Raw genomic sequence first — 26,273 nt, forward strand, 5'->3', positions numbered from 1 at the left:
AAACTTGGAAAATTGTAAGTAAAAGCCTATAGGGAAGGAAGATAGGAAAGAGGGAAGGGAGGGGAGAGGGAGAAAGGGAGACGGGAAGGCAGGGCCTGGTGGCAAAATAATTCTCATATGAATTACTAGTTCTAACACATTTCTCCAGGTTAAAATAACACAAGGTTTTCAAACGTGGGTCTCCCTCCCCTTTATACAATGTCCAAAGCAAGTCTAGAAATCCTCATGGAACCTGAACGTCCCCAGCAAGCGTCTATCTGATACTCTTCTGCGTGGCGAGAGTATGGTGAGCAGCCAGCACCCCGCACACCAGTCTCATGAATCAAGCCTCCAGGGAAGGAGCTGCCGTCACGACTTAACCCCCTCCCTAGTCTTCTTTACTGCTGTGCCCACATTGACTCAGAAAATCTGAGGAAAAAGTTGAAACATTCGGGAACGCATTCAAACAAGTGTTTTCAGTTTTTAGTGAATGACCCCCCGCCAGGGAAGCTCGGAACATCCTCTGCCCCAAAGAGACAGCTATGGGGATACAGGGAACTGGATGGTACAGGGGTTCGGGCTACTTTACAGTGCCCCCCAACCACACACGGGGACGGCCAGCACCCACTGTTTATAGCGGCAGAACAAACTAATGCTTTCAACCCCGGGGCTTCTTAAAACATCTTCTAGACTCTGAGCTGAGCTGACTGTGCTCCCAGCACGAGTCAGAGCTGCTTTCTACCTCAGGTACCAACCATGACTGATTTCTAAATATTGGCCTATTTACAATCTCCTTTGCAAGAGAAGCAGCTAAGGATATCTTACGCTTCTAAAGGCAACTCCATATTTTTAAAAAGTTGAACTCTTTATAAAATCTAAATATTAAAATTAAGAAGTAAATCCAAGAGACAACTCCATATCCCAGGTATTAAGGACAAGAGACAGTGCATTTTGCAGGAAACATGCTCTGGAAACCATGAGTTTTTCAAACAAAAAGTGCCGCTAATTCTACAATACACACTGTCGGTGTTTTCTACAGGTCTGCTCTCCCAGCTGAGGCCAAACGTTTGGCATCTGGATGTAATGTATGAGATGGAGTTTCACATTTCTATATAATGAAATGGCTCACTTGTGGATAAAGCCAGGGTATCCGCGCACCTTCGAGACCCTGGGATGGAGACAACGCTGCTGTAAATGCGTCCTTGCGATGACATCCTTGTCGGGGGGCCTCTGGTAGTCCCCGAGTATCACACCATTTTCACAGAAGAGGGTAACAGACTTAGCCACCATTAGTTTTTAAAGCCACCACTCCAAGAAATAGGCTCTAAAGCAGTAACTAATTTTTTAAAGTAAACTTCAGGGAAAAAAAATTCCTCAAAATGTTTAAGAAAAGCACTTAGCATTAGCTATTCACTGTCCTAAACATTTACAAAACTGAGTAACTAACAAATTTCCCTTTAAATACCTAACATCTTTTTTTTCTAGGTAAGTATCAAATATGGTAAACTTTAAGAAAAAAATGCTATTTTTATTTATTTTTTTTATTTTTATTTATTTTTTTGATTTTTCGAGACAGGGTTTCTTTGTGGCTTTGGAGCCTGTCCTGGAACTAGCTCTGTAGACCAGGCTGGCCTTGAATTCCCGGAGATTCCCATTTCTGTGAGTTTGAGGCCAGCCTGGTCTACAAGAGCTAGTTCCAGGACAGCCAAGGCTGTGATACAGAGAAACCCTGTCTTGAAAAAAACAAAACAAGGAAACAAAAGGTGGACACTGAATTGGCAGCCAGCCTTCTGCCTGGATGGGAGCATTTCAGCCACACAGGATGTGAATTACCAGCCCGTGATGCCTCCATGTCCAAGGCACTGTTAATGTTTAATTAACTTTCCCAGTAAACTAACCGCCAGTTATAATAACTTCCTATCAGATAAGCCCTAAGGAAAGTTTCACTTGCCCAACTTACTTTTGAATGTAATATAATCTTTAAAGTTAACAGCGCTTATTCCTTCCCCCCTTTTCGTATAAGGCATTTATGCCGATCGCCTTCATACCCTCCTACCTGGCCAGCCCACTTCGTCCTTAATGGGCAAATTATAAAAATGTCTCAGAAATCCAAGACCAAACTCTCGGATAAAACAAAGCCCAAACTTAACTGCGCGGGGCGTCTGGACACATTTTCTTCCTTTGGAAAGAGGGTTTCCTGTTCTACCAGGGTGCAGGGCTACAGTGTTTTCCTCTGAGCACCGCAATACAGTCTTCCACCTTTCTTTATTCTGTTTCATTGATCTGTTTTCCAAATGGACACCAGACTACACGCAGCCTGCAAGGCAGACAGATTCGCCCTCCAGTCCTAATTGCTTCGTGGGCAAATCCAAACATCATCATCCCAAGGTTTAATGCTCCCATTTCCCCTCCATTCAGGGAGGTACCAAAGAGACGAAGGGCTTCCACCTGCTCTGCTGAAAAGTGCTTCTGTGCAAGGGACCGCGGAGCCAGAGGTAGAATCGGACAGCTCAGGAAACGTCCTGGGCCTTTACTCTCCATTTCTTACATTTTTTTAAAAAAGGTTTATTTATTTACTTTATGCGTGAGTGCTCTATCAGCATGCCTAGCTTTATGCCAGTTTAAGAATCAGATCCCACAAGAGATGGTCGGGAGCCACCATGTGGTTGCTGGGAACTGAACTCAGGACCTCTGGAAGAACCAGAGCCATCTCTCCAGCCCCTTTCTGTCTACTTTCAACGTGAAACTCACAGTGCTCTCTCAAAGCAGAGCCCTATTTCCTGTGGTCAGTCTTGACAGAACCAGGCAGCGTTCTATTTATACTCTGTTATTTTTACACCTGGGTGGAGATTACAGAAACACCCGTTTTCACTGATATGGAGTCTAAACACTTCGTTCACGCTGACTCCTACTTTGGGTTGCGGTACTGTTCAATCTTGATTAGCTGGGCTTTCTGGGGTCAATACAGGCATTTCCATGTTATCATACTGCCGAGAATCCAAGAAAGCAAAGGTTACTACCTGGGATAGGTACGTGAATAATTTACTGAAAGAACATTAAAAAAGGAACCATTCGGATTTTCAATAAAAAGTAGATAAAAGTATCTAAAATTATCCAGGCATATTTTTATTCCGAACGCCTCCAAATGAACGTTCATAAATTAAAACAAATTCTTAAAATCACGATAGCTGGAGATTAAACTGAGACGGTTTCGAAGGGAAATGGACAGAGCACGCCATTAATCACAACGCACAAGTCTTACTTCTCTCAAGGAACTAAGACCGGGAATGGAAAACAGCAAATAGCACGACACACCTATAATCCTAGCAACTGGAAGACGGAGGCAGGCAGAACTCCGTCATTAAGCCCAGCCTGGTCTACAGAGTCAGATGGGGCCAGCCAGGGGTAAAACTCGGGTCACCAGTTCTTGACAGCAAGCAGCTGGGCCATCTTGGCGGCCTGTTGTTCAAACCCATCCACTCTACATCTGTTAACTAAAGGGCTCTTTTATATAAAGGTTTGATTTAAAAAACTGTACAGATCGCTGTCCTCTTAATTGTAAGAGGATCTCTGGTTTTTTTTGAGTCAATTATGTTGAATTTTTAAAAGGCATCAATGTCATGGAGAAGAAAGTAAACTCAGTGACTTTATATGGCTGTAATGGTCAGTTTGGGTGGTCAACGTTACCCACTTTAGATTCCCCTGATGGGAAGAGTCAATAAAGGATTGTTTACATTAGGTTGCCCTGTGTGGGAAGGAATACCTGCCCACTGTGGGTGGTGTCACTCCCTAGGCAGGGTGTCATGATTATGGTAATAGAGGTGGGCAGGCCTGTCTGTCCACTGTGGGTGGTGCCATTCCCTAGGTAGGGGATTAAGCCAAGCACCAGCCTGTGGACATACTGACCAGCTACTTCAGCTCCTGCTGCCTTGACTGCCTCATGGTAAAGGGCTATAATCTAGACCTGTGACCCTGATAAACCTTTTGTCTTCAAGTGGCTTATATTTTATCATAGCAACAGGAAAAGAAACTAGGAGAGTGGCCATTTAACAATTTGCTGTGGCTATAACTACTTGATTTGCACAAAGCAGAAAGTTCTGTTTAAAGAGTGCACTGACGGCGTTAGCTCCAGGAGTGGCAGGCAGCTTCAGTTCACACTGACAGTTGTGTCTACTGAGCGTTTGGGCTCAACCTTAACTGCACACTGGCATCACCAGGGGGCTGTGGAAACACTACTGCCGGGTCCTAGGCTGGCGAGTCTGATAGGATTGTTCGTACAATCTGGAGGTAGGAATTCCCGAAAGTGCCCAGGCGGTTCCACTGTGTAGCTAAGCCTGAGATGTACAGAAGCAGGGTCTTCCCCAGAAGAGCGTTTAGAGAGACAGTGTGAGCATCTTCATAATTAGAGTGTTGAAAAGATGCTGTGCTGGCTAACTTGAGGCTGGAAGGCAAGGACAGCAAGGTGTGGAAAAAACCCGAAATAAAGGATTGCTGGAAGAGGCGACATCCAGGACCAAGTTGAAGGATTAGGTGCCCAGAGCAAGCACACTCTAAAAAAGGAGTCCAACCCAGTTTCCTGACTTCCTAAGAGGGTGTGTCTCTCTCTTCACCAGAGACTGACTTTCAAGACCTTAAGCTAAATTGTAAATTCTGAGCAGACAGGGAAATCCCTGCCGTGTTTGCCTGTAGTGCGTGGATCACATCAGGCAGTCAATAAAAAAATGCCGACTGTCTTATATGGCTTATGAGGTGTACTGTGTCCGTTGAGAGCTGCTAGGGCTAGCTTTCCAAAGCTAATTACATCTTAGGACATCCTAGAGGACAAAGCTCTCTGGACGTCTCAATATAAGCCCATTATCCTCTCAAAATAGTTTCAGTTGGGTATGGTGGTGTATGCCTGTAATCCTACCACGTGGAAGGCAGAGGCAGGAGGATTGCCAGGAGCTCAAGTCTACTGTCAGCCTGTAGTAAATTTCAGGCCATCCGACGGTTTTGTGCGGCATGACACTAAGAGCCTAGCTTAAGAGCAAAAAAAAAAAAAAATTGTTCTCTGGCAAAATCAATGTGAAACCGCAGTCTTTATTTTTAGGAGCATCATTAACTATATTTTTTTCTTTTAATTTTCTATTAATATCTATGTTTAGCACTCAGCCAATTCAAGAAACTATTTAAGTGTCGATCAAGGCTGTACCAGCTAAGAGGTCCCTTCCCTTACCAATGGCAAAGAGTGACCCTGACTCCTGCCTATTTAGTGGCAGTAATCTGAGATCGTGCTAAGGAAAATTTCAGTATGGTGATTTCTGACACACACAAGAATTCTCCCAAAGCACAAACTTCCTGTTCTTTCATCAAGAGACCCGCAGCTTCCTTTGCTGATTTAGCCTAGGAGGCAGCAGCAAACCAGGAACTGTGCTAATGGCTGAGCATTCCAGACGAGGGCAGGGCCAGCTCCTACTCCTCCATTGAGGAAGGATCCCAGAATGTCCAGAAACTGGGAACGACGGTAAAATCAGGGAAACTGGAGGCCTGTTAACAACATTTGGGCTTTTTCAATTTCCAAATATTGGGAAACCCACGAGTTTGGGGAGGAAGGTAAGGAACTGACCTTGGTCTTAACCCTAATAAGAAAGAGGAGCAATAAAGAAAATATCAGGAAGCCAGGGACTCGGCCCTGTGTCGGCTGTTTAGTTACCTGACCTTCAGGATTTTATTTCCTCATCTGTCAAAGGGGAATAACAGCAACACCCTTGCAGTAGCTACAACAGTGTTTGAATTCAGTCAGTCCTCGGTCAGTTCCTACAAACAGTCCTTAGGGCCGAAATCAGACTGAGGGAGAAGGTACCACTCTAGACAAGACTACTAACAGAATCTCCGAGGACTGTCTGGGTTAGTGCACAGGAATGCCTGGTTGGTTGCCTTCCCTGCGATTCTATGATCTTAATTTTTTTGGAGGGCGTACATTCTTTGGGAGGTTATTCTAGGCAGGGATTGGTTCATAAACATGCAGAACTCATTACTGTGGGTGAGAATTCAGGGAGGGGACAGCGAAAAAACACATCTTAAACCAGACTAGAATAGTACTCCAAACCTGCCGCTAAAAGCCAAACGGAATAATTCTATACGAATGTGTTAATATTTAACCACATAGTCTGGGGCAGGCAAGAGCCTTCGAGCTTCTTCTGCCGTGGCATTTACTGCTTCAGATCACAGCGGGACGTGGCCTGGATGAGACTCAGGAGACGCCGCCACGGAAGGCAGGCTTCCCCATTTCCACGGTTTTTGATGCTTCATGTCTCAACCTTACACATGATGGGATGGCCACAGACCTCAGTGCTCACATAACACAGCAGACACACCGCTGAGTAGAAATCTCGAAACTGAGAACACGTGTGTCTGCACGTATACACACCTGTGACTATATACGTACACAGAGCTTACCTGCAGATTCAAAGTATAGTTATTTATATAGTTATATATAAATATAGTTATTTACATATTGCCCTTACAATATGACTTCATTTCTAATTGTTCTACTTTAATAACGGTGGTACTAATTTAAAAAAAAAAATCTTACCTCAAATATTTCAAAGCCATAAATGTCCAGAACACCCATGACCTTCTTTCTCACTTTGGTTTGTGCCTTTGAAAACATTTCAAGTTAATGAGTTAATACAGCCATAATACAATACCGGGAAAAACCATAAAGCACAGATTTACGTATTCGTTTTGAATTAGAGCAATGATTCGGTTGCCCCGTTAAAGCTTAGGTAAGAGAACCGGTGTGGAATCGTTCGGAAACCCAGACGAGATAGTGCAGTCGCCAAAGGCTGCAGCAACTCTGGCCAGCAGAGCTTCCAGGCTCACCTTGTCTAGTGCCCGCCCTCCCTCCCTCCCTCCCTCCCTCCCTCCCTCCCTCCCTCCCTCCCTCCCTCCCTCCCTCCCTCCCTCCCTCCCTCCCTCCCTCTAGGGAAGAACGTTTAGCCCCTAAGAGAGAAGCCATCTCTGTTCAGTGTGCTGCGTGCGAGCGCTCGGAAAGCTGCTGGCTGCTCTGCCAAGACCGGCAGACCCGTCTGGTCACTAGTGAGAAGCCGGAGCACGCGGCTGAGAAGGGAAACAAAACCCTGGCAAATTCCAACTTAAGCGAGATGGAGTCATCTTAAGGAATCAGCTTTGAAAGCGGAAATCGACTACTCGGGTGTAAAACTCGGCTTCTTTAAGTTAATGTTGACACTGTGAATACCACTTCTATATCACGACTGGCATCTTCCGGAGATTCGGTACCTTTATGCTCTCGTTGATGCGATTTACCAACCACGAGAACAGCCTGCTGTAGAGGTTTTTAGCCAGGGCATCACGGGCATAATAAGCCTATTAAAGAAAGAAAAGAATCATTTAACACAACTGTCACAATGCTTAATTTCTATAAAATAACGAAAATACTTTAAAAATATTTAGGCTATTTATTTCAAATTTCTCTTTGGGGGCAATTTTTATTATACACTGGATGAGTAGTTGAAGCGTAAGAGAATCAGGCAGACTTTTCATCAGGTCTCCATTTCTGCATTCCAGGAAATGAATTCCAAATATCACAGACAGTTTTGCCCCAGTTTTACACAACAAAGGAAAACCGGGCGTGCACAACAAGAATAGGAAAATAAACGCTTGTGGAAGAGATGTATTACACGGTTGTTCTAGAAGAACTGCTGTGGAATTAAGGAACTAAACATTGCGTTGTGTGAAAGGAATTGAATAAGCTGTATCCTTAATACAGTCCCGATACAAACACAAAGGAAAGAAAACAAAACAGCTCAGACTAAAGCAATCAATTAACTTTTTTTTTTCCTTTCAGCTAAAACCCAATTCTTTAACCGAAGAGATACAGAAGGAAATCCAGCGCTGGGTGGTGGTGGCTCACACCTTTAATCCCAGCACTCAGGGGTAGAGGCAGGCAGACAGCCTGGTTTGAGGCCAGCCTGGTCTACACAGTGAGTTCTAGCACAGCCAGGACTGTTCTACAGAGAAACCCTTCTTGAAAAACAAACAAACAAACGAAACAACAAAAAGAGGAAAGAGAAAGTATAATTGATGGAATACTTGGGAAAGAATTTAGAATATTTCGGAAGATGAAAAGCAGAGAAAGAAGGACGCCACAGAGAGATATAAAGTTTCTAAAAACTGGGGCCCGACAGAGAGTCGGCTCAGGAAAGAAAGCCCTCCGCCCCACCAGGCCCACCAGACTGGGTTTAATCCCTTGTGTCTCAGACAGTGTGGAAAGCAGGAACGAGGAATAAACCTAGAAAATCTGCTAGAAGTTGGAGAGAGAAGGAAGGAGGGCAGGGAGAAGGAACGAGATAGGAAGGGGAAGAGGAAGAAGGGAAGAAAACGGGAGAAGAAAGTGGGGAGAAGAGAAGAGGGGAAGGAGAGAAGGAAGAAAGGGGAGGGGAGAGAAAGGGAGAAGAGAGACAGGAAAGGGAAGGGGAGGAAAGGGAAGGAGGGAAAGGCAGGAAAGGTAGGGGATGGAAAAGGGATGGGGTGGGGAGAGAAGGAGAGGAGAGAGAAGGGGAGCGATAGCAAGGGGAGGGAAGGGAAGGAGGGGGAGGGAAGGGAAGGGAAGGGAAGGAGGGAAAGGTAGAGGAAGAAGGGAAAATGGAGAGAGCCCGTGGTCGTGGTGAGATTCTACAGCAGAAATCTAAAACAAAGTATGCAGCCCTAAGAGAACTGAGATGCGCATCTCCCGTGTCTAACAGCCTTCTGTGGGGTTTCCACTGCCCCGAAACAGGTGATTTAAGTGTGGGGTGCTGGTACACAGTTGTGTTAGAACTTCTGAGGTATCCAGTTCTATAACTAGTATCCGTTACTGTCATTTCCTAATCCCTTCCCTCTTCTTCTTGTGACTCCAAGTCATCTCCAAATACCTCTCACTTACCAAACATCCTTCCTATCTGAAAGTCACCCAGCTGCCCACCCTCTGGCCCCAACAAAGCACCCTTGTGATGGGCTGCGGGAACTGGGTGACACTATGCTCCCAAGTGCCGTTGTATAGTTCTGAGGGTAAAGTCACAGCCAGTACTCTCTTCTTCTCAGCTTTCAAACAAATGCTCTAATTCGGAAGTCACAAATTCAAATGCTTTTAGATCGTGACAGAAATGTACAGGAAGTGGGGAGGGGAGAATCCGGAGGGCCGGAGGACGGATTCTAGATGAAGGCACGCAAACTCTCAATTTTAAAAAGCAGTTAAAATAAAAACCAAACTATCCAGTGCCCAAGTAAAGTCTGCTTCTGATGCTGAGCCTGATGCCGTGGGCCGCTACTCTTGCTATGCTGACGCCCCAGAAACGGAATCAAACCACGTGCTCTACGCCAGAGACCCAAAAGCAGGGAGGGCAGGGACACCGGCCCCCATCTAAGGATCGCTACTGTGCTGTATGGAAAGGAGGAGCACACCCTCAGACCCCAAGCACACAGGGAAAACGTCTGCTTTTCCAGTCTGCTTTTCTGCATCTGCTGGATGCCCAGGGAGGAAAAGCCCTGGTGCCATCTACTTCCGAGAGGCTGGGGTGGGAAGTGCTAAGTAGGCAAGGTGGGATACAGATGGGGAGGCAGCCGCAGGGCAGCGGAGATCACCTAGATCGCCACAAAGACCTCACTCAGTACAGAGAAGAAAGAGGTCAGGAGATGGGGGTTTAGGAGCCTATTTCACCAGGCAAATCTCTCTGGATAGAGAACAGTCACATGAACCCCACAGACGGACAGAAGCAAGGAGCAATGGCGTACGGATGATGGACAAACAAGAGGAAAAACACCAAGAAAAAAATAAACTCGGGTCTGGTGGTGGTGGCGCACGCCTTTAACCTCAGCACTTGAAGCAGAGGCAGGCAGATCTCTGTGAGCTCAAGGCCAGCCTGGCCCACAAGAGCTAGTTCCAGGGCAGCTAGGGCTACACAGAGAAACCCTGCAAAAAAAACCAAAACAAACAAAACACTCAGATAAGTCACATCAGTGGAGTCAGATTACAGAGGGCCTGAGTCTAAGCAGAGCATCATGGGAGACGCTGGAGAGCCTAAAAGAGGAACTGGGTCTGGTTTCTGGATAGGATGAATAAAAGCAAGAAGGTAATACCAGAAAAGCAGATCCCCTAGTCCACGTATTTCCACGGCCTCTGAAACACAGGCCTTCCGTGGCCTCACTTCACACAGGACAACCCTTCTGGCTGCTAACCTAGTTGGATGGCCTCTCTCAAATGTGAGCCTGCGGCAGGCAGTGTACCTTGGCTTGTATCAGAATCCCAACTTGTTTAGTTCGAGACCAGACCGCAGGACCTACCTCTCGGGAGGTACAGACAGACAGAAGGATCCTAAGACAAGCCACCCAGATAACTATGACGAGTGTCCAAGTCTGAGCCCCACTGCAGGCATTCTCTGGGCCCAACTTGACCTTCCCAGGCATGTTGTGAGTCCTGACTAAACCGGAGCCCAGGCTGGCTGGCGGATGGATATTCTTTCCCAGGTAAATCCTATCTGTCCACAGAGCTCTTCTCCAATATGGGTTTGTGGGGGTACGCACTCTGCACATTTTCTCAGTGAGGTCAGTTCTCCCTGACCGAGAGATTGGAAGGCTGAAGCCATCACTTACAGGAATGAGATCGGACTGGATAAGTCCGACTCTGCGGCCTCCCAGCGGCTGGCGGCTAGGTGTAAGGAAGAGAGACCAGAATACACAATAGTGTGAAAAGGAAGCAGACCCAAGTGAAAAGCCCTGAGTTGGCCATTTGATTACAGCCCGGATCAGCACTGACGGGGAGAAAAATGTCAAACTCAACAGACCAAACAGTTCACACCACGAGGGCCTCCAGATGCCACCTGAATGTGCTTAGATTGCACACGCATCTGCAGAAGCAACTCAGATTCGGGTCTTAGGAAGAGTCCAGTGGCATAGTCGGGGTACAACATAGAGGACAGAGAGTCTGCCTTGACCATCTGGGCTTCTCCCGTCTACCTGTTTCTTCTCCGACCGTACTGAATCAACCACCCTCCCTTCACTCTTCTCCCACCAGGCATTAAACCGTTAGCAATTCGTAGCCTCAAGTTCAAAGCCGGTCCAGAAAGGTCCCATGCCCTGGCTCCAATGCAACCATCTGGGTCTGGACTGGCGAGCGCTCTGCCAACCGCCCTTCTGCTCTGTTTCCCCTAGGCTCTGCTCTTGACAGCAAGTCCAAGGGACCCTTTGGGACACGAGGAGGATCATAGATCGTACCCATCTCTGCAGGATGCTCTCTCTGCGCGGTTCCCAGATCACTTTCAATCAGAAGAATCACCCTTCCTTCCTGTCCCTATGGACATCGATCTTCCTCATCCCGTTCTACTCTCTCTCTCTTGGTCACTGTACTTAGCAACTGCTGCTCGCTAGATTACTTACGGCATCTACTGACCATTATCCTATTTCCTATTCTCCTACACCCCCGCTAATCTGTTTAGTTTTCCTTAGTGTTGCCAACGCCTAGAACAGTATGTGGAATATAGCCTGACCATGAGGTAACTAACTGTCTGCAAAATAACATAAGCCATAAAAGTATCACCACGTAAGGAACCTTTTCCTCTGCATGTTACAATTCACCCACCTGAGCCACGTTCAAGGTGGTCGAAACTTTCTCCTGCTTTGCTTCGACGGTCCGGAAACTAAAGGCTCTTTCTAGAACCAACTGATCGATGCTGGTCAGTTCGCAGATTTCTTTTAACTCTGTTGGGGAGCAGAAGAAGACAGGCACAAAACAGTGAGGTACCCGTGGTTACTATCAAGCCCTCGGCTGTTCTTTCTACATCACGCTCGGCACGTAAACAGGTACGAACTTGAGAAGGGCAAACGTCACTGCCACGGGGTTTCGGTTTAGTTTCGCTAGTAAGTTCTTTCAAACTGATGGGAATCCCAAGGTTGGCTTTCTAGACTAGAGACTGGGCAGCAGTTCAAAGCAAGAGCCCCGAGTCAAGCGGCTGCCCCACTGACTGACCGTTTTTATCTTTGATTTTGCTCTCATCCAAGCCATTCACTCGCGACTCGGGCTTGAACTCGATGTTCCCCAGCTTCAGGACAGCGGCCACGACCTCCAGGACAGACTCTGTTTCGTGGTCCGTGAAGCCCACGATCTGCATGGCGTTCTGAAGGAGAGAGAGGGGCACCTGTTTGCCTTCTGCAGCTCTGTGCCTGTGGGTGTTTGCTTGTTTTCAACAAATAATGAAACCTAATGAATACTGCTACTACAGATTTACTTCTGGGGTTAAAAAAAAAATTAAAACACAAAACAATTATCTTGCTCCGTGGTTCCAGACTGTGACTTCAGAGCCTTCCAGGCACACTTAATGGCAGAGTTGTGTACACAAGAGGAGGCTGGGAGTTGAGCCTCAGCCCCCCCCCCATTTCAAATCAACCAGCTGGTTTCCATACATGTCATCTTTTTTTTTTTTTTTCCACACAGGGATTCTGATTCTAGAACTAAAGCCAAACAAGATGTCTCTACAGCCTTCAACAACAGAAACAGCCCTTGCTTATTTCACAGATGAGAAGAACCCCGGCTTGCAAAGGTGAAGAACCCCGGAGGGTGCCAGGGACACTCACTCATTCACAAATGTGCACCGAATGCCAAGCATGTGCCAGGCAGAGTGGTTACAGAGCTGGCCTTGGATGCAAGCCTTAAAACAAAAATCACGTCCGGACTATGGCTTCCATATGCCGGTGTGTCTACAGCTCTACAAATGCTTACGTCCTGACACCAGCTGGTACTACTCTCCTCCGGACGTGTGGCACTAGTTTATACGGCGGTGAGAGTTATGGAGATCTCCAAACGTATACACAAGTAGCGGGAATGAGGAAAACACCCCGCATCCCCTCCATTCTGCCTCAACATTAACTGGTGCCCATCTGGCTTCATCTGTCCCAGCCCTGCTCCTCCCCGCAGCCCCAGCTGTCCCACTGCGAAGTAGAGCCCAGGGACCATGATGTCAGAGAGTGTAGGCCACATAAAGCCAGAAAAGAGAGGATTACGCAGAAGTCAGCTTCTTTTCTAGAATGAGGAACTCGGACTCTTCTGACGCGTAAATCTCCCGAAAAACAGGATTTTTCTGCCTGAAAACACTTTGGACTTAAGAGGACCCAAGGGCAGTTTTCATATTTGTGAAATTAGCTTTGGCTATAAAAACACATGGAATTTCAGCACACACTGAGAGTCAAGTCCTAGAACAAAAGATGCAGGCTCCTTTTCACCAATGGTAAAACAGCACGCTCTAGTAAACGCGGCCTTCACAACCTGGGGTGATTCGTGAGCAGGTGCAAACCCACATGAATGAAAACGCAATGGATTCTCTAACCTGGGGGACGCACAATGAGCGCGTCTAACGGGGGGGGGGGGGGGGGGACGCCGGACGGGACGGGATAAACGACAATGCAGAGAAAACTGAACCGGCAGCAGTTCTGGCTAAGCAACGGGGCTGCCCATTCTCAAGCACGGAGAAGGCACACTCCTCTTACCCTGACAGTTCTGAAATTGGCGGCATCATCCACACCGTTAACTTTGGCGGAGTCCAGGCTCAGGTAGTTGTATCTGCTGAAATCCCGCTCCAGCTTCAGCTTCTCTGTGGAGTCAGGCATGCAAATCGATACGTTAGGTCAGGAAATGTATTTCAAATGACTGACCATATGGACAGAGATCAATAGCAGTGATTCTCCCAAGCCCACTTTTGTTACTGCTGAGCATTTATTACTGCATGGCAAATATTGGGATGGAGGATAGCTAAACACAAGGGGGTGGGAAACGTCCTTCATAGAACTTGGCTTTGAGCTCACATGAATCATTATGATATATACCCCATAAAGTGGTGCAACTGGCTACAGACTGACCATCCGGGTAACTCAGTGTGTTTTAGGGTGCATTTGCTGACTTTTTGTTGCTGTTGCTTGTTTTTGTTTGTTTCTGGAGATGGGGTTTCTCTGTGTAGCTTTGGAGCCTGTCCTGGCATTCGCTCTGTAGACCAGGCTGGCCTGGAACTCACAGAGATCCGCCTGCGTCTGCCTCCCGAGCGCTGGGATTAAAGGCGTGCACCACCACTGCCTAGCAAAATTGTTGACTATTCCATGGTGATGAGGGTTAATTTTCATTGTCAACTGAATTTAGATCGCCTCAGACACCTCTCAGTGTTCTGAGAGAGGTTTCACAGAGTGAGAACAGACTGGATAATATGTGGGTGGAGGCATCCATGGGGCCCAGAGCGAGCCTCAGGAACGCCAGCATTCACCTCACGATGCTGCTGGTCTGCCTAGATGTGAGCAGTCATACAGTCAACTGGTACAAGTGCCAACACGGTTACCACCACTGCCATCCCTGTGTTCCTCGGACCCTGAGCCAAATCACCTTCCCGCTCTTACACGGCTTCTTCCTAAGTATTCAGTCACAGAAAGAAGAAAAGTAACGGACAGAGAGTGTCTCTCTTGAGTGTGAGTGGTTTTCCATAGCTCTTCTCGCTTTAACTGTTTGATGACGTACGTAGCCAGCAGCAATTAATAATTTCCTTGTGAACTTATGTTAATGCCACAAAATCTCCGAAGGTCAGATGGTTAACTCTTGTATGGCCTCAAATATCTTCCCTAGGACTTTAAAAATTATTACACTTATCCATTTTCTCTGACACTGTGAGGGCATGTATGGTAAGTACATGCATTTGTAGCATCGTGGCAAGGGGGTAAAGTCAGGACAGCTTGTGAGAGCTGGTTCTCTCTTTAAACCACGTTAAGTCCAGGAGGCAGAACTCAGGTTATCAGACTTGAACGCAAGTGCCTTTACCATTGAGACATTTTGCTCACCCCGTTCCCCATGGTTTTTAAAATCCTCACTCAGAAAATTCTTCTGTGATCGTAGGCCTTTATTACACGTGGCCAATTTTCTTCCCGTAAGTGTTCTGGTCCTCTGTTTCACTTTTAAATGTGTGAGCGGTCCTTCCCTGACCAGAAGGCTCCCCTAACACGCCTGAGGCGTATGACTTGGTCCCTGGTGAGATGCAGACATAAGACAGAGATGCTGGGCTGCGGTAGGAGCAAACAGAAGATGCAACGAGAATGCCAACAGGGAAAACATATGGGAACGTGTGGCGTAGAGAAGGCTTCAGGAATCGCTGCGACAATAAAAAGCAAATAGGAACGCAGACTTACGGAGCAGCTCCTCAGAGGCTCCAGAGAGCAGCTGATAGAAGACATGGAAGTTTCTTTCGCCTCTTGGCTGCTTAACGACACGAGATTTCTCTAAGAGATCTAACAGGAAAAAAAAAAAAGAAGAAAATTTAATTGTATAAAATCCGTTTTGCCTTCAACTATGGCTTTAATTCTTGCTTCCTCTTTCGTTATTTTATACTACTAAAATAAAACAATAAAAGAAGTTATATTTTAAGGGCTTCCTCGAAACAGAAGCACAACTCGACTAAAATCACCCACGGAGGCAGTTATTCCCAACAGACCCGTTCAGGATAATAGCTCTTAACACTAGGCGTTTAATGGTCACATTAAAGTTTCAAAAATATAATGTCGCAAATGTAAGCACCGAAATGCATCCTTTCATATTCCACATCATAATTATGAAGCAAACAGACAAACTGCTGGGCCCTGGGTGTGAGTGTTTCTTGAATAGTGTCTTGTTTCAGTGGATCTCACTGCACAGCTGAGCACACGGGCAAGGCTATCTGGGGAAGCCAGATTTGAAATCAGACCACCCGACAACACGCGGCTTCCGGGCTCCACGTATGCCCTTTGCCTTTCGGCAGAATTAGAGCAAGTTCTCTAGATCACCAAAGTTTGAGGATCTTGTGTCACCTGGCCCTATTCAGTCACTGAGTCCAGACACTTTTCCCTCTCTTAAACGTAGGGTCTCGTCAAGTTTCCACACTCAGCAATGACAAACTAACAAACCAGAAAGGAGGCGTCGTCCTGCCTAGAGTCCCGCTAACCCCTCACCAGAGACACAGAAACCCAGCCAAGCTCTGCTGGCAAAAGCTAATTTTAAGACGTATCCTTATAAACGCACGCTTTTAGCTACACAACACTGTAGCGATGACATTCTAAGCCATAGGTTCTCTCTACTGATGTTCCCGACACACTTAGTCCTAAACACACTGAAACCCAGATGCTATTGAACTGGGTGTGAAGTCAAAGGGAGAGCACCGTGAAGGCTCCCGAGGGAACGCTCACTGATCTTCATTTGTGTTTGTGGCATCTGCAAGGGCGTTTGAGGATGCAGGGAGGGAAGAATTTAACACTGCAGAGCCACAGTGAACGGGGACCTAGAAGGCTCTAAATACATCTGGTTGCTTATAAGAACAAAGAGATGAAGCCGGGCGGTAGTGGCGCATGCCTTTAATCCCAGCACTTGTGAGGCAGAGGCAGGAGGATCTCTGTGAGTTTGAGGCCAGCCTGGTCTACAAGAGGTAGTTCCAGGACAGGCTCCAAAAGCTACACAGAGAAACCCTGTTTCAAAAAACAAAACAAACAAAGAGAACAAAGAGATGGGAGGCAAAAACCTATCTATTCCAGATTAGTTTACGTTCGTCTCCAGCTGTCACAAGACTTGGGTGACCGCAAGGTCTCCCCAAACTGTGGCAAAGCAAAAAGAAGGGGTAAAAAGTGAGAAGCACAGATCAATACAACTCAGGGGTAAAGACAGCGTATAATATTCGCCATCTGTAAAGAAATGGAATTTCTGGGCCGGAGAGATGGCTCAGAGGTTAAAAGAACTGACTGCTGTTCTGGAGGTCCTGAGTTCAATTCCCAGCCACCACATGATGATTCACACACATCTATAATGAGATCTGGTGCTCAGAACACTATAGACATAATAAATAAATTTAAAAAAAAAAGAAATTTTAGACAATTAACATGTATCCACGAGTGCAGAAAAATAAACAACTAAAAAGACAGTATGGTTCTATTTCTCAAGTGGTCAAGCTTCTGAGAGATCCTGGCAGAAGTTAGTGTGCAATTCTGGGAACAAAGAAGCCAGGGGCAGATTCCTCACAGAGAAGCGAATCCTCAAAGGAGTCCCCACGCCTTGAAGAAAGTGACTGACTACAGGAGGAACACAAACAAGGGCTATATTCTGCTTTGTTCATTCACACGCAGATTCCTGCAGCGGAATCACCGCCCACTCGGCACCGGGAACAATTCAGCAATCAGCAAACAGGAAGGCTTTCTTTCTCTGGTCAGTGACCGCGCCACACACACCAATACAACAGCCTTTCCAGGTGAGATGAGACATGGACAGCTGGGGAATGACTCAGTGGACAGAGCACATGCCAAGCACGTATGTGGGTCAGAGTTCGGATACCCGGAGGGCAAGGAAAACCAGGATGTGGCAGTGCATGTCCGGTGAGATCGAAGGAGCGAGGAGAATCCCCAAACTCTCAGGAGTTAACTGCCTGGTACTCCATCAATGACTATGATACCCTGCCTCAGACAAAGGAGAGGACCAACTCCAGAAATCTGACCTCCGCACAAGCACCATGGCACACGCGTGCATGTGAGCACAAACACACGCACGCGCGCACACACACACTTCCAGACAGAGAGGACAAGTTGCTCATGACTGAGAGGGTAAGGAAGACAGAGTAAGTGAGAACCCAGGTTTTACAGATCCCTAAGAGCTTGGCCACACCCTGGACACACTGGACACCTCCCAAGCCTGCTCTTCTCACCCAGCAGTAACAGTGGCACCGCTGTTACAGAGACGAACGTTCTCGGCAGCATGGACACATTCTTTCCTACACATCGAGACACAAAATAAGACCTTCAGAAAGCACGTGACTCATGGGCTGTACTGTGCGGCTGCCATGGGCTACTAAGCCAGGCATTCGGCCGCTTTGAAAATGTTGATGACAGTGTAGAAAGGGCTGTGGGATCCATCGCCATTAGCGCCAGCGAGTTAAAGGCCAGCAATGTGACAAAGAACGCGGACCCACAAATGTACTGATATGGTCGGAAGTGATCACCGTATTCAAACAAGACTCACGGTGCGTGTGTTTAAAAGGAGAGGCACAAAAAGGAAACCGAGGCAGAACTTCAACTTCCTTTCCGCCTGTGAGCCTACGCAGCCCTGAGTGCTGGCCCTGAGGTTGACTCTGTCACCTCCACCCTGTAGACAAGAAAAGGAGGCTCATGCTGCACTGATCGGAGTGTGAATCCGGAGCTTTAGTTACTGAGGCTCATACTTAGGCTCTGTCGTCATTGGGGGAGGGGAAGCGCAAAACTCTTAAACATTTGGGAAATGATGGACTTTATACGAAATCCAGGAATTCACTAAGCAACTGTCTCACAAAATGAGGCAGCTTTTATTGCGAAGCAGTTGAAGGTTTTTACTACTCACAAGGCTTACTCTATTACCCTGGAGCCTGTTTCGGGTTCTTTACGACTTTTCACGTAAGTCATAAGCTTCCAGGTAGAAAAGGAATTAGAGGAGATGCCTGCCCCCAGATAATTCACGCATCCTTGAAGCCACTCCCTGTCGGTGGTTTGTGCTAAATGTGCATGTACCAACATAATCAAACAGCATGAGATCATACCAAATAATTACTCAAAGCAGAGGATATAAGCTCCATTCACTGGAGGGACTTCTCACCTGACCATGTTCATTTACTTAAATGTGCCCTGAATGAAGGGGAAACAGAACTCAGCACGGTTCTTCTCCACCAGGGGAGCGCCTGCAGCATGGGCCGGGCCTCTGCTAGGGAGATTTCCAGGACTTAATGCCAGATCCCTGGTACAGCAGCATCCGTGAGAATGTCCAGAACCCCCAATGCAGCCGCATCTCAAGATGTAAAGATCATCATAAATTCAGATTAGAGAGAGATAAACTTATTAAGCCATACGGGAATAGGGACAAAGGAAGACTGGGCCAGAACTTGCCCTCCTACCTAGCAGGCCATCACCCACGAAGGACCAACAGAAGGACCTGTTCTGCGCTTCAGGGGCTTTCTGCTTCTGACATTTTAGCAGCTAAGATTTAGATGATGCACAGGTGCCCGCTCATCTGGGAGACCACCTTCCCTGAGCACACCGTCAGAGGAAGAGACACCCATGACTGCACTCACTGAAAACGAAAGCTTTTGAAAGCAGGCGAAAGAATGAAAATGAGTAAAAAGAATAGAAGGGCTGGGAAGAAGAACTCTCATTACCCCGGGGCATAATGAAAGGATTACAAGCCTAGAAACAAAAAAGTGTCTTTGTTTTATACACAATCTCTCTCCCAGGAAAAGCAGGGCCCCTGAACAGAAAAAGCAGGAGCTGTGGGCACTGCCCTCGGTGTCCCCCCATCCCCAACTGTCCTCAGTGACCCCCCATCTCCAACCATCCTTGGTGGCCCCCCCATCTCCAACTGTCCTCGGTGGCCCCCCATCTCCAACTGTCCTCGGTGGCCCCCCATCTCCAACTGTCCTCAGTGACCCCCCATCATCCCCAACTGCCCTCGGTGGCCCCCCATCTCCAACCGTCCTCAGTGACCCCCCCATCATCCCCAACTGTCCTCGGTGGCCCCCCATCTCCAACTGTCCTCGGTGGCCCCCCATCTCCAACTGTCCCCGGTGGTCCCTTATCTTTACTCAAGTGTTTGCTGTCCCTCCCTTCCGGTCACTGTCCAGATGGACAGGAGGGAACGTGAAGGTTTTATTTATAACTGTCCATCCAAGCCAGTGGATGTTTAGAAGTTAAGGAAAAAAATAATATCTCATCGGTGGTTGCTACTACAGTTAGCTCAGAAAAGAATATCAAAGAAGAAGAGAAAACAAACAAGAAAAAAGAAAACAAGGATAAGGGCGTGTTCAAGCTCTTGAAGAGGCCTATGAAGACACATCTTTGTCTCAGTTTTCCCAGCGAGGACGGGATAACGCTGTAAGCTCATGCATTAATGAAAATGCTGACTGCTCCTGAGACCTTCCCTCCAACTACCCAATCACCAGGAAATACTGAGCAGAACTCAGTATTTTTACTGGAAAATCCTAAATATGAACATGGGTTTACTTATCTTTTAGGGGACAGATTTTAAATCAATATCATCCTTTTAAAGATCCTGGAATACTGGAGGCTCACGTAAGGGTTGGTAGGCATAGCCAAATGCTTGTAATTATAGCCAAGAAGGCTTCCGGTAGCTATGCTGGCCAGCTTGGCGTCTGATTGAGAGACACTGTCTCAATGAATAAGGAGGAAGAACAATTGAGGACGATTACCGAGATCGACTTTAGGTCTACACACACACACACACACACACACACACACACACACACACACACACACACACACACGCACACACACGTGTCCACCACATACACACAGAGAAATGAAATCAAAATTACAAATAAGATGACATGCTCTCCTAACTTGTTACTGATTAGTGGTCCCGAAGAAGGCAGATTAGAAGCAGACACTATTGACTGGCAGGCAGATATTAATCAGGTCACAAGAATTAATTGACTCATCGATAGCAGTGCTTCTCAACCTGTGGGTCGCGACCCCTTTGACAAACCTATATCTCCAAAAATATTTACATTACAATTCTGAACAGTAGCAAAACTACAGTTATGGAGTAGCATCAAAAATAATTTTTAGCCGGGCGTTGGTGGCACACGCCTTTAATCCCAGCACTCGGGAGGCAGAGGCAGGTGGATCTCTGTGAGTTCGAGGCCAGCCTGATCTACAAAGGGAGTTCCAGGATAGGCTCCAAAGCTACAGAGAAACCCTGTCTTGAAAAACCAATAATAATAATAATAATAATAATAATAATAATAATAATAATAATAATAATTTTTATGGTCGGGGGTCACCACCACGTGAGGACCTGCATCCAAGGGTCACGGCCTTAGGAAGGTTAAGAACCGCTGACCTACAGGGTTCTCCAAATCCATCTCACGCATACGCTTGTCAAGAAACAAATTAAGATCAGTTTCCTCGAGGATGAATCAGATGAGGCAGTTTCTCAATGGCTTGCCATCGATGAAATCAAAGATATGATATAAAAGAACAAAGCTATAAATCTCACACAATGTAAAAAAACAAATAAACAAACCATGTTCCATGTGTTACCAATATACAGCACAGAGGCTAAACAATACACCCCAAGGGAGACAACACACAAAAGCAGGAAGCAACCACGCCATAAATTCTATAGAAATGTAAGAGAAAAGCAGTCAAGAGCCTTCTGTGGAGGGCTGGTTCATTTCCTGCCCTTCATGTCTCTGCAGAGGATGTCCCCAGTGAAACTTCTAGATCTTCATCGGTCCTCCCCAGGACCGGAGGGACGATTGCACGGTAAGGCCTAGGGCTGAGGTGCATGGACGCGGACGGGGTCCTTCTGGGCTCTGCTTACCACATACACAATGACCTTGCTCTTCAGTCCAGCAAGATAGTTGGGGCGATGGCCATGGGGAGAAATCATGAACACTTAGTGCCATCGTTGGCTCCCTGACTTCTAACAGCCAGGGGCTACTAGCACACCTATGTGTTCAGGTGACAGACCCAAAGCCACTCTCTTCGACCTCAGCTTTATCTCTAACAGAGTCTTCTCTTTTCCAGTTGGCCTCCCTCGTCCGGACTGCCTATATGGGAGAAAGTACTCTAGATCTCAGTAGCTTAAAGCATTGAGTAGCTCTGTCTGGTCTGAACCCAGCAAGGCTGATGGTCCTGGGCTCGCTCCTGGCTCTCCGAGTGACACCTGATAGAAACATATCAGGCAGCCCATTTCATGACCCTCTTCTGTACCAAACAGATGTTTGTGCACACTGTCGGGAAGAGAGACTCCAGAGAAAGCAAAGGCATACTCCACTACACAGCCAGTCCAAGTCTGGCTAGCCCCCCCCCCCCCCCCAGATCGAACAAACCTCACGGTCAAGTCCTGAGTCAAAGACGATGGGACAATCCAAAGGTGAGACACAGAATGAGAATTTAGTGGGACCATTCCTGAAAAATCTATCCAACTGAGGCTGTTAAAATAAAATTGCTGGGCCGTGAGGTGGCCCAGGGGGAAAAGGTGTAAGACACCATGTCTAGAAACTTGTGCTCCATCCCCAGGTTGCGCAGAGTGCATCTCTCCTGTTCTGCCTGCCATGTGAGCATGGAAAACAGTGAAGAAAGAGCTGGAATTTGGCTTGGTGGTAGAGTGCATAAGAAGAAGGCCCTACCTTCAATCCCCAGAAACCCAAAAATAAGGCATATAGATAAAATTACCCACTAAATCTGGAGTTCTGCTTATTAAAATTTTCAAACGCATAAAATTACGTATGATATTCAGTGTGTGTGTGTGTGTGTGTGTGTGGTATATGAGTGTATGTTTGTGTAGTATATGTGTATACGTGGGGTATGTGTGTATGTGCACTGTATGTGTATATGAGGTGTGTGTTTATGGGGGGGTCGTATGTGTTATGTGTATGTATATGTGGGGTGTATATGTGTGTGTGTGAGAGAAAGATGTCAGATTTATTCAGTTGCTAGTTACTCAGCAATAGACAGGTTGTCTCTGTACTACAGAATTTGTATTTGGTTAAAGGCCATACAGACAATAAACAAGTCGGCATTTAATAGTGGGAAATAGACATTTATCGAGGGTTTACTATGTGCCAGGCACTTTATGGAGCTATAAATACAGAACTGACCCTGGTCCAGCCTGACACACGCTTGATTATTCCCACTGCAAGGATGAAGTCAGGGAGGGCCAGAGAACTTCAGTAACTTGCTGTCTCTTGTATAGACATCGGTGATCGCATGAGAAACCAGTGGATTGTGCGCATGAAGCAGAAGACCCAAATGCTGAAACACGACATCCAGGGTGCGTTTCTGTGACACCCAGCGGGGGTGAGGGCAGCCAGAATTTTCACCTTGGTTTACACTTTAGACTTGAAATCAGAACCTATTTCCAGAGCAGATTCCTCTCCGTGCTGGTCTCTGAGCAGATTTAGATCATGTTTTTCCACGGTCTAAATTGCTTCCAAGCATCACAGATTTGAGAAGATGCCTGGGAGTATTATAAAAGAAGCAGAAAACTAGTTTCTCAAAGGTTCCAGTTCAGAACACTACGACACAGAAATCTTCAGCCACAAGCACCCGATTAGTAAGTAAGCAGCAAGCCGTAGCCAACTAGAGGCGCCACTCCAGGTCAGTGGGACGTCTGCACTCGCTCCCGTGTCTCATCTTCTCTATTAAAGGAAGCCTCTGCCACCTCCCATTTTAATTGCACGTCCTTCTTAAGGACACTGCCCTCGGGCCTCTGGAACTCTCAAGTGTGCTCCAGACTAAGACTGTATCGCACCCCTCTTTAGGAGGAGGGAGATGAGTTGGAGGCCTTTGTTCTCCACTTCCCAGGTGTACAACCGTCTAGAGGGTGCCTGAAGCACTCGGGTGATCATTTGAGCCATTGACAAGTTGGGCTTTTCCTAGTGGCTGCTGGGAAAGGAAGCAACGCACCTCTTCTGCAAGACAAAGCAAAGCCCGTGCTCTTCTCCAGCCTGCAAGAAGCTAACGGCGTCAGGGTCTGGCAAGAACCCCGGCGATTCACCCACTGCTTTACATGTACCAAAGCCAGCCTGGCAGCTCTCAGGGCCAGCATGAGTCAGCCCTGGCTGTATGGGGTGAAATTTCCTGTCCCACCACTAATGTGTGCTTTCCCTCTCTACAGCAAGGGATATTCTTAACCACCGGGGTGTTCCCGCTTACGAGTTTCGATGTAATTTTTTTTTTTTTTTGTGGGAACAAACTGTAACCAAGACCATATGAAACTCATTCACACAGGCATATTAGTCTTAACGGACACCAAGTGTTTGGTATTTATTTTCCATGGATACTGTAAGAATCTTCTGATTCTTACGTCAGGAAGAGACTTATGTTTAGAACTTGAACTTAAATGATAATCCAAAGTTATCTTCTCATGCTGATAATGAAGTAACTAACTCCCAATTATCTTCACAGAATCCTCGGGAACACTGTAGATTAAACCATTCCAGAATGTTCAGCTGCAAGTTCCGTAGTGAAAGGACAAGTCCAATGCTACCATCGGTGTAATGCCCAGCCACTGTAATAAGTGGCATTAATGATGCAATAACTAGCATTAATTCGCCTTAGAAAAAGAAAGCACTAAGGATTTATGAATAGTTTGCCGAATTAAAATGAATTGCTTCTGAGAATGGTGGCCTTAAACTTGAGCCACCCCCTTCCTGAGACAGTTCTCATTAGCTGCTGTACCCTGCAAGGGGTCTGCCTCGGCAGCCTGGCAGGGGCCATCATCATCTGCTTCTGGCTGGAGGAGATGCATGCTGCCATACTTCCGTTGCCATACTCAGACTATAAAATCGTATCATCGAAATGGGAGTATTGCATTAGAACTTCCCCTTCAAGCTACTTCCCTCACAACGCCACATTCCTACAAGCACACAGCGCCGTCGCCATGCGTAGCACGGCACATTAGACAGTGAGGCAGACCAAAAGGAAAATCACGTTACGTACTGCAAAAATGCTGAGGCGGAAGAACCAGAGTCCATCCACCCACCCCCGTTATTTCAAAGATGAGGAAATACTAGTCCTGAAATGCTAGTCCTATCTATGAACCAAGATGAGGATTTCGTTTTAAAGTTCAGCGACTCCTTCAGCTACTACTGGGCTCTATGGCATGTGCCTGTAATATCACTGGGGAGATGATGTGGGATTCCTCTCTGTATGCTGTGAACACCATTGGTTAATAAAGGAACTGCCTTGGCCTGTTGGTAGGGCAGAACAGAGCTAGGCGGGGAAAACTAAACTGAATGCTGGGAGGAAGAAGGTGGAGTCGGAGAGAAGCCACAGAGCTGCCACTGGAGACAGATGTGCTGAAACTTTGCTGGTAGGCCACGACCTCGTGGTGATGCACAGATGAATGGAGATGGGTTAAATTAAGATGTAAGAGTTAGCCAATAAGAAGCTAGAGCTAATGGGCCAAGCAGTGCCTTAAATAATACACTTCGGTTCTGGGTGACCAGAACGAATAAGCAGCCTCCCAACAACAGGGAGACAAAGAAATGAAAAATTCTGGGATGTGCTAGCTAGTGGTAGAGCCAGACGTATGAGCTCCAGGTTCAGTGAGAAATTTTGTCTCAAAATACAGGGTAGAGAGTGAATGAGGAAGACAATGGCACCCATCTCTGACCTCCGCACAGTTGCGGACATCATAAGTATACGTGTGTGTGCCCCCACCCCCAACACACGCCACAAGTTCCGCTACACGGTATGCACAAATCACTCCTAACGCCAACTTCTGCACAGCATCAGGGAGCTCACCCCTGCTCCCCGGCAGCTTGAGGGTTCTTGGCTACCCATCTCCTCTTCTGCTGAACCAGTTCCTCTCCACTTTAGGTCTTAGAACACTTAAAGAGGATGGCTGGTGAGGCGGCTTGGTGGCTAAGAATGCCCAACGCTCTTCTGGAGGACATGAGATAGTCTCCCAGCGCCTATGTGAGGATTACACAGCCACTGGAACTCCGGCTGCAGGAGAGCCGACGCCCTCTTCCGGCCTCTCCCAGTATCTGCACCCCCATATATAGACACACGCCATTACTCTAACAAGCCAATGACAGTGTTCTGGGCACTTTAGACAGCTGTCATTTCCGTGTCTAGTGTAGACTAGTTATTTTCACTCATCTCTATAGGCACTGGTCTGGTCACGTGACCCTAAAACCCAGAACATTCGAGAGGACAGCGAGGTAACAGCTGGGGTCACATAAACCCCTGCATTAGAATTAATTTCCAAACAAATGAAATGTGAAATCAAAGGAGAAAGAAACATCAGGGGAGTTCCGGGCTCCCTGGCTCGGAGGCTAATAAGGCACACAAAGCCAGCCACGCTGGTGTGACTCACGGCTAGTCCACAAGTCCTGGACCCGGAGCTATGTCATAGCCTTGGACCCAGTCCTGTGTTCCTCACTCCACACTGGGAAGGAGGCTAATGCGTCCATGTTTTACCAACAGCTAGATTTACAGTTCCATGATCTAGAAAGCCTAAAAAAAGAGGTCACGGTTCTCAAAATAACATTCGAGATAAAGGCCTACTCACGGTACAGGAGAAAAGCTTCCTTTAAAAGGTTACTAATTTAAATCCATTATTTCTATTTTAGGGCTAAGGTAAAGTTCAGTGCGGCTGCCCAGTGTGTATGAGGCCCTGGGCTCTATCTTAGCGCCACAAAATTAATTAATAAATTCCCTCGGTTTTATTTTTAGTCACGGAATATATTTTTGTTAGGCTGGCTTAAAGGCCCATGAGGAAT

The 26,273-nt window shown here is 46.8% G+C and overlaps 1 protein-coding gene across 4 annotated transcripts in view; it reads right to left on the reverse strand.

Moving 5' to 3' along the window:
• Positions 1 to 26,273, reverse strand: part of LOC142839679 (unconventional myosin-Ib) — a 152,865-nt gene that overhangs the window by 33,860 nt on the left and 92,732 nt on the right. For all 4 annotated transcript variants that reach the window (XM_075955912.1, XM_075955911.1, XM_075955910.1 and 1 more), the window contains exons 8-13: positions 15,172 to 15,270; positions 13,498 to 13,601; positions 11,984 to 12,131; positions 11,597 to 11,715; positions 7,261 to 7,347; positions 6,554 to 6,619 (exon numbers count right to left, since the gene is read on the reverse strand). In XM_075955912.1, the coding sequence (XP_075812027.1) occupies positions 6,554 to 6,619; positions 7,261 to 7,347; positions 11,597 to 11,715; positions 11,984 to 12,131; positions 13,498 to 13,601; positions 15,172 to 15,270 (623 nt within the window). The remainder of the gene's footprint in view (positions 1 to 6,553; positions 6,620 to 7,260; positions 7,348 to 11,596; positions 11,716 to 11,983; positions 12,132 to 13,497; positions 13,602 to 15,171; positions 15,271 to 26,273) is intronic.

The sequence above is a fragment of the Microtus pennsylvanicus genome, chromosome 22 (genome assembly GCF_037038515.1).
Source record: "Microtus pennsylvanicus isolate mMicPen1 chromosome 22, mMicPen1.hap1, whole genome shotgun sequence".
NCBI lineage: Eukaryota > Metazoa > Chordata > Mammalia > Rodentia > Cricetidae > Microtus > Microtus pennsylvanicus.